This window comes from Arvicola amphibius, chromosome 4, assembly GCF_903992535.2.
Source record: "Arvicola amphibius chromosome 4, mArvAmp1.2, whole genome shotgun sequence".
NCBI lineage: Eukaryota > Metazoa > Chordata > Mammalia > Rodentia > Cricetidae > Arvicola > Arvicola amphibius.
The window spans coordinates 112,488,898-112,504,971 of NC_052050.1; the positions used below are offsets into that span (position 1 = coordinate 112,488,898).

General features: G+C 37.6%; 1 protein-coding gene across 1 annotated transcript in view; it reads left to right on the top strand.

Moving 5' to 3' along the window:
• Positions 1-16,074, top strand: part of Tll1 (tolloid like 1) — a 174,534-nt gene that overhangs the window by 120,934 nt on the left and 37,526 nt on the right. The window contains 3 exon segments of the mRNA XM_038327756.1: positions 7,248-7,350; positions 9,983-10,099; positions 11,214-11,359. Of these exon segments, the coding sequence (XP_038183684.1) occupies positions 7,248-7,350; positions 9,983-10,099; positions 11,214-11,359 (366 nt within the window).

A 16,074-nucleotide genomic window follows, 5' to 3' on the forward strand; every position in this document is an offset into this window, starting at 1 on the left:
GTTATGCCTGATGGCATTGGCAACTTCTCATATAGTCATATTATAAAAAATATTTAAATAAATTGCAAAAATATTTTTTTCTGACAATAATCATGAAGTAATTTACAAGAATGTGCCGACAGCTGTTTTGTTCAGTCAAACAAGAAAAAAATTAAAACAATGTATAAGATGTTAGAATTTATATAATATATATTATTCTTTTGAAGAAAATATGACTCTTTAAACTCAAAGAATTGTAACAAGCATTTGAATTAGAATTTAAAAAAATGTAAAAATTATCTGTATAAGCTTTAAAATGCAAATACAAATTAAAATGGATGCTTACAGCCCAGAAGCTCAAGAGAATGATAGTGTTATTCAGGCACCAAAGTTGTTAAAAGCCCTCAGTAAAGATAACAGAAGCAGCAGAAACCGTCAGAGTTACACGTGCAAAGATCTGTTCATTACCAACTGAAATCATTGGCTTTCACTGTTTGAGGGAGAGGCACTTTGAACCCATGGTGATGTCTTGCACCTCATCTCTCAAAGCTTCACAGATAGAAGAAAATTATGTTATCAACAGGGTTCACAGTCTAGGAATAAGAAGGTGAAGTAATCTCTATGGGTATTTGGCAACTTCTAAAAGATGCAATAACTACATTATCAGTAACAGCAGTCTTGGAATGTTGCCTCCATGTGCATTCTGATAGCGAAAACTTGGAAATGAATAAAGAAAACAAACATGAATTTGCAGAAAACATTTATAATTTAATGAGACAATGAAATTGCCAGTTAAGCATCATATACCTAAATGATTAAGCTTTTAAATCTCATGTATTACCGGTCAAACTTACAGATGGATGTCTGTCAAACTGTTGGGCATTTTCAATGAGGAACTAGCCCATCAATATATTTCATTTTGTTGTTTTGATTTCCCACATCACATACACATTATTTGTACAAGGGAAATACTCATTTTAAGATAAGGTCATAATTATGAAAGAAATGAAGACCCACAAATATATAGGACTATACACTTAGAGTAGGGAGGATGGCAAGTTGGATTTTATCCACATTTTCCACAATCAAAACCAAAGACTGGTGCAGAGAAACCCTGTCTCGAAAAACCAAAAAAAAAAAAAAAAAAAAAAAAAAAAGAAAAAAGAAAAAAGAAAAAGAAAAAGGAAAACCAAAGACTTTCAGCTCATAACTCAGTTCTAAGGATCCAGTGTCTCAGGGTAAAAAGATCCCCATTCAAGCTAAGTTGATTCTTGGTGTTTTAAGAGTTAAGCATGCACAGTTCAGAATTTAGCTGTGGTGACCAGGCAGAAGGCAGTATTGATCTGTCTGTTACTACAATGATTGACCTTTAAACAAGGGCAAATTGCTTATGTATCAAAAAGATTTTGAATAGTCTCCTCTTTCTGTATATCCCATTTCAAGCTGCCATTCGAGTGTTCTCCTTTTGCAAACTTTTATTTTTAACCATCCATTATGCTTTATCCCATTACAATGATTCAAAATCTACCAATTATATGCCAAAGATAACATGTAAGTTTATCAACTCTATATACATTCATCTCTGATTCTATTCGAGTAGATCTATATTGTGATAAGTAAAATAAAATTTGCTGTCAATAACTTTTCAATCTTGTAACCCAGTAATACCATTGCCAAATTTTGAAAGCAAATAAAATTTATGGTGGGAGTATAGTAGCAATTAGATCTCATTGGAGGTCTGAAGGTTGACTGAGTCGAGGCTAGTTTATAATAAAGACAGAGATGAGGAGAATCTCAAGGGATGGGGATGGGGTAAGAGGAATCCAGGCAGACTTGTGCACTTTGAGGATGGATGCTAACACTGGGGGAACTTTCTCAGGGCACAGAAGTCACTAATAACCAGTATGTCTTTAGTTAGGAATAAACGTGTTTGAGATCATAAATATGAGTCAATGTAGGGGCATCAGAGATCTTGAACCTCTGACGTTCATGAACTGATGGTAGGCAGGCTTTACTAAAATTGATGTGTCCACAGAGCACAGAAACCACTGGAAAGCAAGAACACTATATTCTGAAGCTACGCTTCCATCTAGGAAACAAAGAGCAATACTTTTCCACATAGAAGCTTGAGGAGAAGGCAGCATTTCTAGCGATTTCACAGTATGAAGAAGCTGTCAATTAGCTGGACAAAGAAGTGGAGATGGGGTGAAAGAGAGGTGTGAAAAAACATAGTTAATATCAGGCAACATCAAATCAAAAATTAAAAATCCAAATACTATTATACAATTTTAAGAAGAATTGTTTTTAATAACCCAATCCCTAATCCTTTCCCTCATCTGCCATTTAGTTGACCTTTACAGAAAGTCTGAATGCCCGGAATCCCCTAAATTGTATGGCAGAGATTTAAGTGAAGATCCCAAGATCTCTTATCCATTCTTAGGTTCTTTTTCACCCCTCAGTATAATTATTAGTTGGTTTTCTTATAAAAAATTAAAATTAAAATATTTAATTGTTTCACAGCATAGTTGGGCCTATGACAAATGAATTGATGCTTTTTCTTTATTTATACTTCATTTCTTTTTATTTTATTGAAAATAGATTCTTCTTCCATACAGTCCCAATCACAGTTTGCCACCCCACCACTCCTTCCAGCTCCCCACCACCTCCACTCACCTCTGGATCCACTCCCTCTCCATCTCCTTTTTCGAAATGAACAGGCCTTTAAGAGACAACAACCAAATGTGACAGAAAACACAGTAAGACAAGGCAAGTCCTCTCCACAGTGCTGTCAGAGTTTTTAATGAGAAAACTCGGCTGCAATGGGATCACTTTAACTTTGCAACTGAAACTCCTCATAGACCAGGAACCCTGAGAACTTCCTCTGGCTCTCTTCCTCTCTTCTATGTTCGGAAGAAGCTGTGGTTAATTTCAAATTGATGCTTATTACCATCAGGAGTGAAATAGTTATTGTAATTCAGCATTCAGTTATCATTCTTTGAAAGATGCAATATGTTTACATAAACTAGTACAATACGAAACAAACCAGTATTTACTAAATGCCTTGGATTTGTAACTCAACCATGGATTTTTCTAGCAACATTAGGCAAAGGCCCAGATATTACTTCTATAGTCAGAGCCCTAAGATTTGATTGGAGAAAACCTATCTTTATTACATTTTCTACTTCTAAAGGATTCTATGTTTCATATTAGTGTCAGGCCGGTTTTGTTCCTCCACGGTGCTTGGCGCTTAAACTAGAAGATTAAAAACAAGATAGGAAACTCTTCTGTTCAGAATTATCCCCTGCCCAGCCAGCTCTCTCTCCCTCCCTCCCTCTCTCTCTCTCTCTCTCTCTCTCTCTCTCTCTCTCTCTCTCTCTCTCTCTCTCTCTCTCTCTCTCTGTCCTCGTCTCTGTTCATGTCATTCTGTCTCTTGTCGCTGTCTCTCCTTTCTCTCTCTTCTCTTGTTTGATGTGTGTGTGTGTGTGTGTATGTGTGTTGTGAATGGGAGCAGAGAGAACAGTAAGATTTCACATAATAATAACTGTTTGTTAGTGGTCCAGGCACATTATTTTCAGTTTTAGAGTGAAGGCTGAGGATGAGCGCATTTCTAATTTAGCTGATTTCATAAAATTTCCTCTTTAAATTACGAGAGGCCACACAGGAACCTCAGTTTATCTCCTTTGTGTCTTACTCTACTTCTGCCGTGTCTGCTCTCATAAAGGAGTTCTCACGTGATCCTGTTTGAACTGCTTGTCAGGAGAGTATAATTGCAAATTGACATTATTGCTCCCCTCTCATTTTTTTAGTAGGCACAAATAAAACATTAAATTAAGGTGAAAAATCTAGAAACTACTCTCCCAACTGTTTCTGAAGAATAGTCCAAAGTTATGTTGGTGCAGAAATACACACCTTTTGGAAGTTGGAATAAATAATTCAGAAGTATAGTGTTTTATAATCAAATATGAAAGGTGGTTGAGAGAGAAAGAAAAGAATGATCAGAACTTGCTCTTGAACATTTTGTGGAAAATTTTCAGAACATTTTTTTCTAAATATTGGGATAATAAAACTGATTAAAGGAGAAGAAAACTGGAGGAAAGGGGGGAGTGCAAACTAGGAAGATTAAAAACAGAGGAATGAGTTTATTAAAACCAAGTTATGCCAGAAAATGATTATCAACTTGAAATGCATTTTTTACTGAATAAAAAATTTGGGGAGATTTTTATTGTTTAATAAACAATAATGACACAATAAATAATGTAGACACTGAAAACCAACTTTGAAGTAAAATTTCATTAGCGATCATTATGATACCTAGACTTAAGTAAGACGTATAGGTTTATTTCAAGGGACGTTGACTCTTCACACTGCAAAGGTGTGAGCCCAGTATGGGTTTTATGATAAGTAGTGTTTACTCTTTATTTTTGTATGTGTGAGATGTCTATGGGTGTTTGCATGTATGTTCACATGTATGTGAGAACAGGTAAGCGCATATGCACATGTGTATATGTATGTGAAAGTCAAAGGTTAATGTTAGGTGTCTTCTTCCATTGTTCTCCAGCTTACCAGTTGGGTTTTCTAGATAACTGGTCAAAATGTTCCATATCTTTGCATCCCAGAAATTCTAGGATGACAGGTGGGCTGCCATGGCTGCCTGGCATTTTTAAGTGGGCGCCAGAGGCCCCAACTTCAGCACTCACGTTCTTGCTGCAAGTTCGTATCCTCTGTGCTGTTCTGCAGCTCAGTGAACAAATTTCTTCCTTTCTTTTCTTTCCTTCTTTTTCTCTAAAACAGTGGTTTTTGTTGCCTTTGGATATACAGAAGTAGGATTTTTTAGATAATTTCGTGCTGTTCAAATTTCAATTCTTAAATTGTTTCCTTGCTTTCCATAATGGTTGTGGACAATCCCCATTCCCATCAGCATGCACAGATTTTCCTTCTGTCAATTCATACCTATTCTCTTCACCTTCTTGTCTTTTTCTCAAATATTTATTCCAGTAGGTATGAAGTAGTACTCACTGTGGTTTCAATTTAAATTTCGTGACTGATTAGTGTTATTGATCATTGTTAATATTTACTTGTTTTTAGGTGAAAACAGATAGATTGTTTTTCATACAAAGCACTCTGATCACAGTTTCCTTCCCCACAGCTCTCTGGTGCTACCCACTTCCACACCCACCAAAATCCACACCCTTTCCAGCTCTCCTCTCATTACAATACAACAGACATATGAAATATTAATATTAATAAGAAAATAAGAAAAGGAAGGAACATATATTTTCACCAGAGTTGCAGGCTGTTATGGAATATAGTGCAGGAAAGTTACTCTCTCTCTCTCTCTCCTCTCTCTCTCTTCATTCCTCCTTGTCTTCTCACATTTTCTTGTATCCAGCTTTTCCACTATCACTAAAAGGTTTCTTTGAATATTGTTACAGACCATAATTTTAGAATAAGATATTTCAACTATTTATAATCTATTGCTTTGGCTGAATAAGACCATTTCAAATATTCATAATTTATTGCTTTGGCTAACATCTGTTTCAGTTTCTAAAGAACAAAATATTATAACTCTTTAACTAATTAGATATAGTTAAAGTACAAGAGGGTTGAAATGAGCTTTTGACAATTATAAAATGATTTCCAAGTGAATTTGGCATCATCGAAGAACTTGACTCCTCTGTTAATTCCATTCTGCATTTTCATATAATGAAGCAAAATAAATAAGTTAATGATTTGAAAGTGAAGTCTCTTATACATCCATAAGAAAAATCATCTTTTCAGGAATTGTTCTCAAATTACCTTTATTAAAAAGCAGTATCATTCTAATCAAAGAGAATAAGGGGTCATGCACAAAGTCACCTGGCTCAGAAACCTTTGCATGTGTATTCTTGCATCTGGAGAACTGAAGTACCATCTGCCTTTAATTACTCTCAGAGGGATAAATATGAATACTGGGGCTGTTTTACTTAAACATTTTCAACACACACAAAGCTATTATGTTCTGGGAATATAACACATGGTGTTTATTTTTAACATTAATTATAGTGTCTGATCGTTGTCTTTGACAATAAATTATTAAAAGAGATCGTTTGTGGAAAATCTGAAATTATTCATGGTTCAAGTAATTTATCTTAGGAAAAATTCAAATATAGTTTTTTTGAACAAATGTTTCTATTTGTTTTAGGACTGCTCAAATTGACATCGATTTTGTGTTAATTGCTAAAATGCTTCCTATTCCCATTGATTAACATCGAGTTGCAGTTGCTATTATTAAGTATTGATTTAAATGCAGCTGGGAGATGGTTCCTTGTTAAAGTACTCGAGTTTGGACCTCTAGGACTACACAACTGAGTGTGCTGTCAGACAAAACTATCACACATGCAGTCCCAGCAAGATGTAGCCATGAGAGACCGGGGCAGATGCTTCTTTCATTCAGCCTACCTACTTGGCAAAGTTCCAGGCCAATCAGAATCCTTTTCTCCAAGAAAAGGCAGAAGAGTCCAAAGACTGACACTTGAGGTTGTCCTCTGATTTCTTACACATAGGCTCTACACATGCAACCACCCACACACTTACATGCACTTATACATGTGAGTACACACACACACACACACACCACACACACACACACACACATGTAAACCATGCATTATTTGTAATAGCTAGTACCTGGAAACACCTAGAGGCCCTTCAACCAAAGAATGTTTAAAGAAGATGTGGTATATTACACATGGAGTACTATTCAGTGCTAGAAAATAGTTGACACTTTGAAATTTGCAGGCAAATGGATGGATCTAGAAAAAAAAAAACATATTGGGTGCCGTTAACCCAGACCCAGAGAGACAAGTGCAATATGTACTCACTCATAAGTGGCCTTTAGACATAAAGCAAAGAAAAACCAGCCCTACAGATAACAAGCCCAGAGAACCTAGACAACAAAGGGGACCCAAGAGAGACATACATAGATGCAAATAGGAGGGAGAAAAAGACAAAGTCTCCTGAGTAAATTGGGAGTGTTGGGGGTCCATGGGAGAAGGGAGAAGAAAGGGAATGGAGCAGAGAAAAATGTATAGAGCAATAAAAACAATTAAAAAACTTTTTACTATAAAAGATTTGAATAAGGAATGTGGTTACAAGATTTTAATTGCAACTGACAATGTTGCTGTGAATATAGGAAAGAAGGGGGAGGAGTCTATTTTTATTACCTGTGCGTTCTCCTGGAATCAAGTAACTGTGGACTAAAAGTCACTTTTACTCTCTGTGTTTTGCAGATTGTCTTAAATTTTACCACAATGGACCTGTACAAGAGTAGTTTGTGCTGGTATGACTACATTGAAGTAAGAGATGGTTACTGGAGGAAGTCGCCTCTCCTTGGTAAGATTGACTCATCTCCTCGGTGGCTGCATACATATTCCATCCAGAGTAGAGGCAGATGGTGTTTTCAAGAGTTGTCTGAGATTCTGGCTCCATATGACTGCCCTTGTTTATATTTTTAATTATTTGGTTTTTTTTTTCAACCATACCCAAAAGTGCTCAAGGACAAATAAATAAATAGATTGATTCACTGATTTAGAGTTACTTAAATATGGTATAGATTATTGGATCTGCATCCAATGATTAATCATAGCTTCCCAAAGATTATGTTTATTATGATTTAACACAGCATTTATTTCTACACTTAAAATTTAAAAATAATAGTTTTGATAGATTGCAAATATATATGGTTAGGCTTGTATGTGCACATGTGCATATGTATGTATATGTGTGTATATGTGTGTCTATCATCTCTTTCCTAAAGCAGCAGAGTGAATCATCAGGTTACATGTATGTTAGCTGGCTTACTACGACCGGCAAATATGCTCACACTATAAACATCTCAGTCTTGTCTCTTGGAGAATCTTTCTGAGGCTGAGAAGAGGCATCTGTAGTTTGTTTCGGTAAGCACAGCTCAGACTGGTGTTCATGAACATCTGCTCCCAGCACTGAATTTCTGCTCAGAGGTGAGAGGTGCTATTAGCAATACTACAGGTCCACAGCTTCTCAGCCTTCATCTCCTTCCTTTCTTAGACTGTGGCCTTTCCTTCACTTTTTGTCATAGATTTTCTTAGTTGAGCTTTAATCCAGGACTGCTCAACATCCAGGATGTTTAATCTAGGATCTTAACATCTAAAACCCACTGAACGGATACTGTTTTACTTAGAGTAGAAACAGCCTTGGTCACTCTGAGCCATCTGTACAAATATTTCAAAATAAGAACCAAAAAGAGCCAAACTGACACGATATTTCAAATCGAGTAAGATATGTTTTCTCCATCTAGTTTCTCAACCTAGATAAAATAAATATATTGGATGTATAGTTGGAACCCCAGAAAACATTTCAGTGACTTCATGTTGGAGAATTCAATCTGAATCTCCATTCTGACAAGCACTATGCTTGATGGGCTTCCTCTGTGTTACCGGTTGCCATGCAGAGTGGTTCACCTGTTACTGGTTCCATGCAGAGTGGTTCACCAGACCAACTCGGTGTCACTTAGACAACCTGCCAAAATCTCCCCTTGATAGACGTAGCTCTGAATGGAGTAGCTCAGACAGACAGCAATGGACTCACCAGAGAAGGATTTAGAACTGTGGACACTCAGGTGGCCAGGATGCATTTGGAGAAACTCAAGGTGGAAGATGCAGTTATCAGATTTGTTGGTAGTTCACACGCATAGGACAGCTAATGTGACACTGTCCTTTGCCACATCTTATTAATTTAATAGGCATCTTTGGAAGACATTTCTTTACTGATTGGCCCCTACTGTGAACTTTCTCTATTCAAATTAGGTATTTATTTTTACTTTAATTTTATGGATATGATTATTTTCGGCACCACATAAACATACATAGTAATGCTGAGGGTTTTTGTTCTCTCTCGTGTGTTTATCCCAGCCTATAGTGCATTCATGTGTATTGTGGCTATATATGTGAGTAATGACCAATAGAGGTAAAACTAGGTAGTCAGAAAGGACAGGATTTGGAATAAAAGACACAGAAGTTCTGAGAAAGAAAAGGATACTGAACAGAGAGGTTATACAGGAAGATCAAGAGTAGTGGGGAGGGGCAATTAGGATGAGACAAAAGGAAAACCTACTAAACACACTTTATTCAAAGTTTCCACAATGATATGTAATAACCGTATGCTAAATTAAAAATAAAAATAATCATCACAATGGAGAGCAATATATTGTGATTATAGAGTTATAATACATACGGTGTGATTGCAGGATAAAATATATATTGTGTGATAATCTTTGAACATTTGTTTCACACGGAAGCTAAGAGTTATCAGTTTCAAGAAGTAAGCAATGAATCTGTGCAGGGATTATGTAGAAAGGAGGGCTAATTTTGTTATTTTATCAATTTTCTCCTAATAACTCATGCATATGTATATAGAATATGATCCACATTCAGAACAAATTTGATGATGCTTTTTCAGTTATAATACCATGAACTACCATAGATTTATCTGAAAATGGAGCATTTGTTAATTTAAGATACCAGGGGCAACTTACACTCTTTGTTCTGAGACATTATCATTACTTTGATGAGGGGAAAATCTTATTGTGTCTGGAGAAAATTGTACCCTTGTAGGAGTAATGAGATTAGAAATTGCTTTGAATTCTCAGGACAACTTGAGACTTTTTCTGTTTCCTAGAGAGTCACAGCAATGCCTTAGTGCATTTTATGAATTTGGGGATTAACTCTTAATTCTTCGTGTGATAATGATACTGGTGTCAATTGAAGATTTTGAACTGGGTGTGAAGAGACTGCTTTATTTATTCAACTATATTAGGTCACAGTTATGGCTCTAATTGCTAGAGATATAAGTCAAATTCATTTGTACATAGGCATGCATATAAATATACATTAAAATATAAATAATTAAATATAAATTGTGGAGCACAAATAGAGCACAGTACAAATTCATATTTAGGAGCTTCTCTTTATCCTTTCCTTTCTTTTAGGTAGATTCTGTGGAGACAAAGTGGCTGGAGTTCTTACGTCTACAGACAGCAGAATGTGGATTGAGTTTCGCAGCAGCAGTAACTGGGTAGGGAAAGGGTTTGCTGCTGTCTACGAAGGCAAGTCACCTTACATTTAAGCAGTCATTTCTCCCCCAGTCTTAGCAGAAATGTTGTTTGCTTCGGTTTCATTAAAATCAATAGGGAAAGCTTATTTTGCCATTGCATAATTTTATGAACCAATATGTCAATAATCACAGGATAATTTGAATAAAAATAACTTCACCAGTTTAAAGGTCAAGAACAACCATTTTTTAGCATAAGGGATTCAGCCATGAAACAGGCGAGACAAAGCAAATAGTGATTCTGAAGTCTGTTTCATGATGCTCTGAAATGTTAAGAGAAATTAACATTTTACATTGGACTGATTTTTCAAAAAAATCTGTTTGACCCTTGTAGTGGTGAAGCACTCCGTTCTAGGGAACTGCACAGAGAGTGATTGTGCACAGTTCTGAAACATGCTTTGTCTAAACGGGAGAGTCAGCAAGTGAGGAAGAATTTCTTACACGCTTGTTCTGTATTTCTTGAAGACAATGAGCCTGCATCTTGCTCCCTGGCTGTAAAACAGCCTTTCTGGGCATGTTATGTGTGGATGAGCCCCTTCCCTGTTCAGGGTATCAAGTAGTTTCCAAGATGAGAGATCCCTACTTCCCTTAAAATCTTAAGTTGAAGGGAGCATTTTGTTTCAAAGATTCGCCTCCGGGCTGGGGAGGAGAGGTTTATCAGGCAAAACCACCATGCCACACACATGGCACATGCCGGTGTCAGTGGCCCCAGGGGTTCTTCCTAGAGTAAGACTTCTTTGCTAATCAGCTTTCACCTGTGTTTGAAAATCTAAGCAAGTATCTCAGGAAATCACAGGGCCAACTCAGGGTAACACCAACATGTTTACAGTGAGCCTACAAGTAAAAACAAAGACAACGGATTTTAGTTCTGAGGGAGACATCACAGCCATGGAAACTTCTGGACTCCTTGTCTGGTCACCCTTTATGTGTAGTCAAGTGACTGTGTTTATCCCATGATTTTTACAACACTACAGCTGTCCAGCTTTGGTTTTTTTTTAAGATGGTCTTTGTGTTCTTATGGGAACTAACCTCAAATGCTGCATTTGAGGAAAAATAGAATGATATGGCATTCTGGGGCTTATTTGCTTGTTTGTTTTTCCTTTCTCCAGCTATCTGTGGAGGTGAGGTACGGAAAAATGAAGGACAGATTCAGTCACCCAATTACCCAGATGACTATCGGCCAATGAAAGAGTGTGTGTGGAAAATAGTCGTGTCCGAGGGCTACCATGTTGGACTGACCTTTCAGGCCTTTGAGGTAAGAAGTCTTTTAGGGAAACTTCATAGGGCATGTGCTCTATAAATGACAGCGGCATTTACAAGACTTCTCATTAAGTCAGTGTAGAAGGAGCACATCAGCCTTTTAATCAGCGAAAGAAAGAAACAGAGGGTAGCCTATAAAAAGCTAACATCAAGCAGAAAAGGTTATTTTTTTCCTTTTTGCTTGTTACAGACATTTTCAAGAAGATTAAAGTGAGTTTACATTAACTGTGCTATTTGAAATAGAATGTTTGAAGTGTTGACAATAGGTTTCGAAGCCTTTTTATTTTTCCAGCAAATGCATACACTTCTATTGTAGACTTCTTGGAGGGTCCATTAAATCTGAGAACCTTTGTTTCCCCCTCTAGAGGTTTCTTTTAAAGTTATAAGGGAAAAATGTCTTTTGCTTTTATATGATTACAAAAATTAACTATATCAAACATACTATTCTAAACATTCTTAGAAGCTTTTAACTTTAACAAAAAATACTTGTCAATACTTTTGGGAGGTAGCTCAGTAGATAAAGCACCTGCCTGAGGACCCCCAGAACCCACATAAAAAGCCACCTGTGCTCCCAGCACTCTTGGAGGAGAGAAAGGGTATAAAAAGGAAAACTGACTCACTAGATTATCCAAACTCCCTATACTCTGGCTGAAACCAGAGATTCTGCCTCAGTAAATAAACTGGGGGCACAGAACATTAGAAAGGACACTGACCTAAACTTCTGGAGACTACACGTCAACACACCCCAACACATAAAATTGCCCATCCACATGTGAAGACACATGTAGATAAATATACACCACACACACACACATACACACATACACACACACACACATACACACATACACACACACACACACACACACGTACATGCAAATAAATAGAATACACCAAAGAGCAATCAGAATTATGGACCGAAATCTGACCATGAAACTAACCAAAATGGCTAATTCCTTCCTTCCTTTCTTCCTTCCTTCCTTCTTTCCTTCTTTTCTTCCTTCTCCCTCTCTCCCTCTCTCCCTCCTTCCCTCTCTACCTTCCTCCATCTCATTCTGCTCTCCCTCTCTCCCCATCCTCCCTTTCTCCCTCCCTCTCTCCCTTTCTTCCTCCTCTCTACCTTCCTCCCTCTGTTCTTCTGCCCTCTTGCCCTCCGTCTCTCCCTTTTTCTTCTCTCTCTCCCTCCCTTCCTCCCTTCTTTCCTACTTCTCTCCCTTCTTCCCTCTTCTCCTTCGTTCCTTCCTGTATAGTACAATAAGAACCAAGAAAGAAAACAATTAGAAGTGAAGATGAGGGGAATAGTTTTAAAGACTGCATAGCATGCTTCAGTAGTCAAAGAATCTAGAAAGCAAGAGTTTAAAGTGATATGGGACAAACTGATGAGATCTGTGGGTGTGGTGGGTCCTTATAAGAGTTGGAAATCCAGATGTCACAACTGAGAGTACTTGTCTGCTGACCAGAAGAAGCCTGACCCAATGTCCAAGCCATCTGAAGGCTGTAGAGGTTCCCATGCTATCACTGGTGAAGCATACTTCACACTTAGAGCAGAGAGGGTGGTCATGTCTTTGACCCATATGAACAGCACCAGGGACATCTAGAAGACATCTATGCAGTTAGAGAATCTCCCAGCTCACACACAGGCCTATGCGATCTATCTTTGATCCTGTATCTTCCAGCTTGCACTTGCTGCTTACTTTATTTTCCACATTTAAATATGTGTGAAGCTTCTTAAGTGACTAAACTAGGACCCCCTACATGCCTCAGTTACATACTAAACACAATCCTTTTTCTCATTCATTACAGTACTTGGTGGAGGCTGTTCATTTGTTTCCCATCTGCCCAGGCCCCGAATAATCACACAGAAACTGTATTATTACAACACTGTTTGGCCTCTTAGCTCATGCTTCCTATTAGCATATTTAAATGTGCACAGCACAAAAATGGAGTGGAAACATTAGAAATAAGGCCAAATGAAGAAAAAACACTAGAGGTAGTAATAAAAGGTTATATCTGCCGAGCTTAATCCCAAAAGCACAGTGGTCTTGAATCATTCCTTCAATCAACAATGATTAAATGGCAGCTAGGAACCAACAAGCAGCCTCCAACTACAAGCACTTGATAGCAACATTCCTCCAAATAGTACCCTCAACTCTACTCCTTCACTTAAACAATAATATATCATGGTTTATACCAATTGTCTAGCCACTTCTCTGCTCATTTGCTGGGAACTCATGGTAAGGCCCTAAGACCTTAACTCTATTCTGTGTAGTATAAGGTTGCAACATCACTTACAATCGTCTAAAGGGTTTTGAGTTTAAAATAAAATCCAGATTCGGTTGCTGGGATTCAACCCACTCCCTTTCTTACCCCTTCACTGCCAATCTTAGGGTTTTCCTTCTCTTCTACACAACTATGCAACTTTTTTCCCATATGGCAGGTTTTGCTTTAAGTGTTCTTCTGATTCTAGGTCTTTCAACATTCCTTGTGATCCTCTCTCACTTCATCTACATCTCTGTTTATTTCTTTAATATATATATATATATATATATATATATATATATATATGCCTTATAGCTCAGTCTAAACCATTCTTTTACAGTTCACACTAAACTATTACACAATTTTGTTCATTGCAATTATGACTGCTTATATTTAAGCTAAGAATCTGTATTTATAACTTTGCTTCATGATTCACACTAAATGATTATAAAGAACAGAGAATTTACCTGTGCTCTAATGATGATATCTTCAACACCAATGGCTCTGTGATTATGTGAGGTGTGGCTATAGGTGTGAGAGTGCCCAGTGTTTGACGGTTTAAAGTGATAGACCACTGATACTTTTCTTTAAGTATGTGAGTTTCAGTGCAGATTCACTAGGAATAAATAGGTAAGTTAAATTTAGACTATGGAGACTTGGTGTGCTTTCTGGCTGAAGTCAGAGTAGACACACTGAGTTCTAAGAAATTCAGAAAGGCCAGAGACTTAGGTGTCCCACCAAAACCCAAGTCTCCTAGGGGAGGAGCCCAAGTCTGGGTCATTCACTTAGTTGTGTACTGATTAAAATGAAAGCAGCATTGGTATCCACAAATGGTTGGATGGGTTTGATACTAGTTTTCCTACTCATTAAACATTATGGAAGCCTCAAATCAATATTCTATTTAGATTATTTACAGGCACACATTCAGCACCCAAAAGGCACATTACAAGCTGTGATGTGCCTTATGAAGAGATGTGTGTTTGATAGGCATTATGCAGGCATGAGTCATAGCGTTGTTGGCTGTGAGTTCAGTGTTAAGGAACTGACAATATAAATTAAAGTATCCAGAAATAGAAATACACTTAAAACAAGGTTGTGCAGTGATTTGTTGATGAAATGTTTTGTGACTGGAATCACACAGAAACACAAAACCATGTTTGCCAAGGAGCCATGAATGTACACTTGTTAATTCACATGTTCCCAACAACTTTACAGAACATAAGCAATTACAATACTGTGAGTATAAAAAGATCAACAGAACATGTTTCCTTGGTTGCTCTAGAAAGCATTTAGTTAAATTTATTTAATTATTTGTTTGTAGGAATTTATTTTTGTTTAAAAATATATTTCTATGGGGTTGAAGTTTAGACATGGGTTTGGTTTCTAGAATCTACATGGCAGACCATAGCTTTCTATAACTCCAGATTTCTGACTACCACAGGGATGAGACATGCATGTTGTACCTATGTGCAAGCAAAACATCATGCAGATCAAATAAAATAAATAAATTCAAAAAGGAAATTCTTAAATACTATGTTTCCAATAAAAAGACTGTATATATTATTTTCAATTTTTATTCATTTTAGTTTTTGAAGACTTTATGCACAATTACTATATTTATATCACTCTTAATTTACTTTCCCCCAGCTACTCCAATATTTTGTCCTTTTCTCTCCCTAGTTCATGATTTTTTTACATAATTATTATTATTGCACACAAACATTCACACACGCATGCATACACACATGCATACACACATTTATATACACATGTAAGATGCACACACAATCTACCAGGGGTATTTAGCATTGATTTTATGCATACATGTGTGTACAGGGGTAACTATTTGAGACTGGGCAGTCTATGTAGGAGCTTATCCCTTGAGGAAACTGATTCTCCCCCTCTCAGCAGTCATTGATCCCCATAGTCTTCCTTTAGGGTTGGGATAATGTGGAATGTCCCCTCTCCATGTTGGCATATCAACTGTTGTTGTCACTTTGCTGGTCTTGTTTCGGCAATCAAAGCACTGTAATTTCACAGATGCCTTTTTTCGTTAATGCCTATGGGATACTATTTAATAACAGGCATCATGGAATTCTGGGTTCAGGGATTCTTCTGACGTCGTTTAGGCGGAGGAGGAGGCGGAGGAGGAGGAGAGGAGGAGGAGGAGGAGGGGGAGGCGGAAGCGGAGGAAGAGGAAGAGGAGAGGAGGAGGAAGAGGAGGAGGAGAGGAGAGGGGAAGAGGAGAAGAGGAGGAGAGGAGGAGAGGAGGAGGAGGAGGAGGAGGAGGAGGGGAAGAGGAGAGAAGGAGGAAGGGGAGACGAGGAGGAAGAGGAGGAAGCGGAAGAGAGGGGGGAAGAAGAAGAAGAGAAGAGGAGAAGAGGAGGAGGAGGAGGAGGAGGAGGAGGAGGAGGAGGAGGAGGAGGAGGAGGAGGAGGCGGAGGAAGAGGA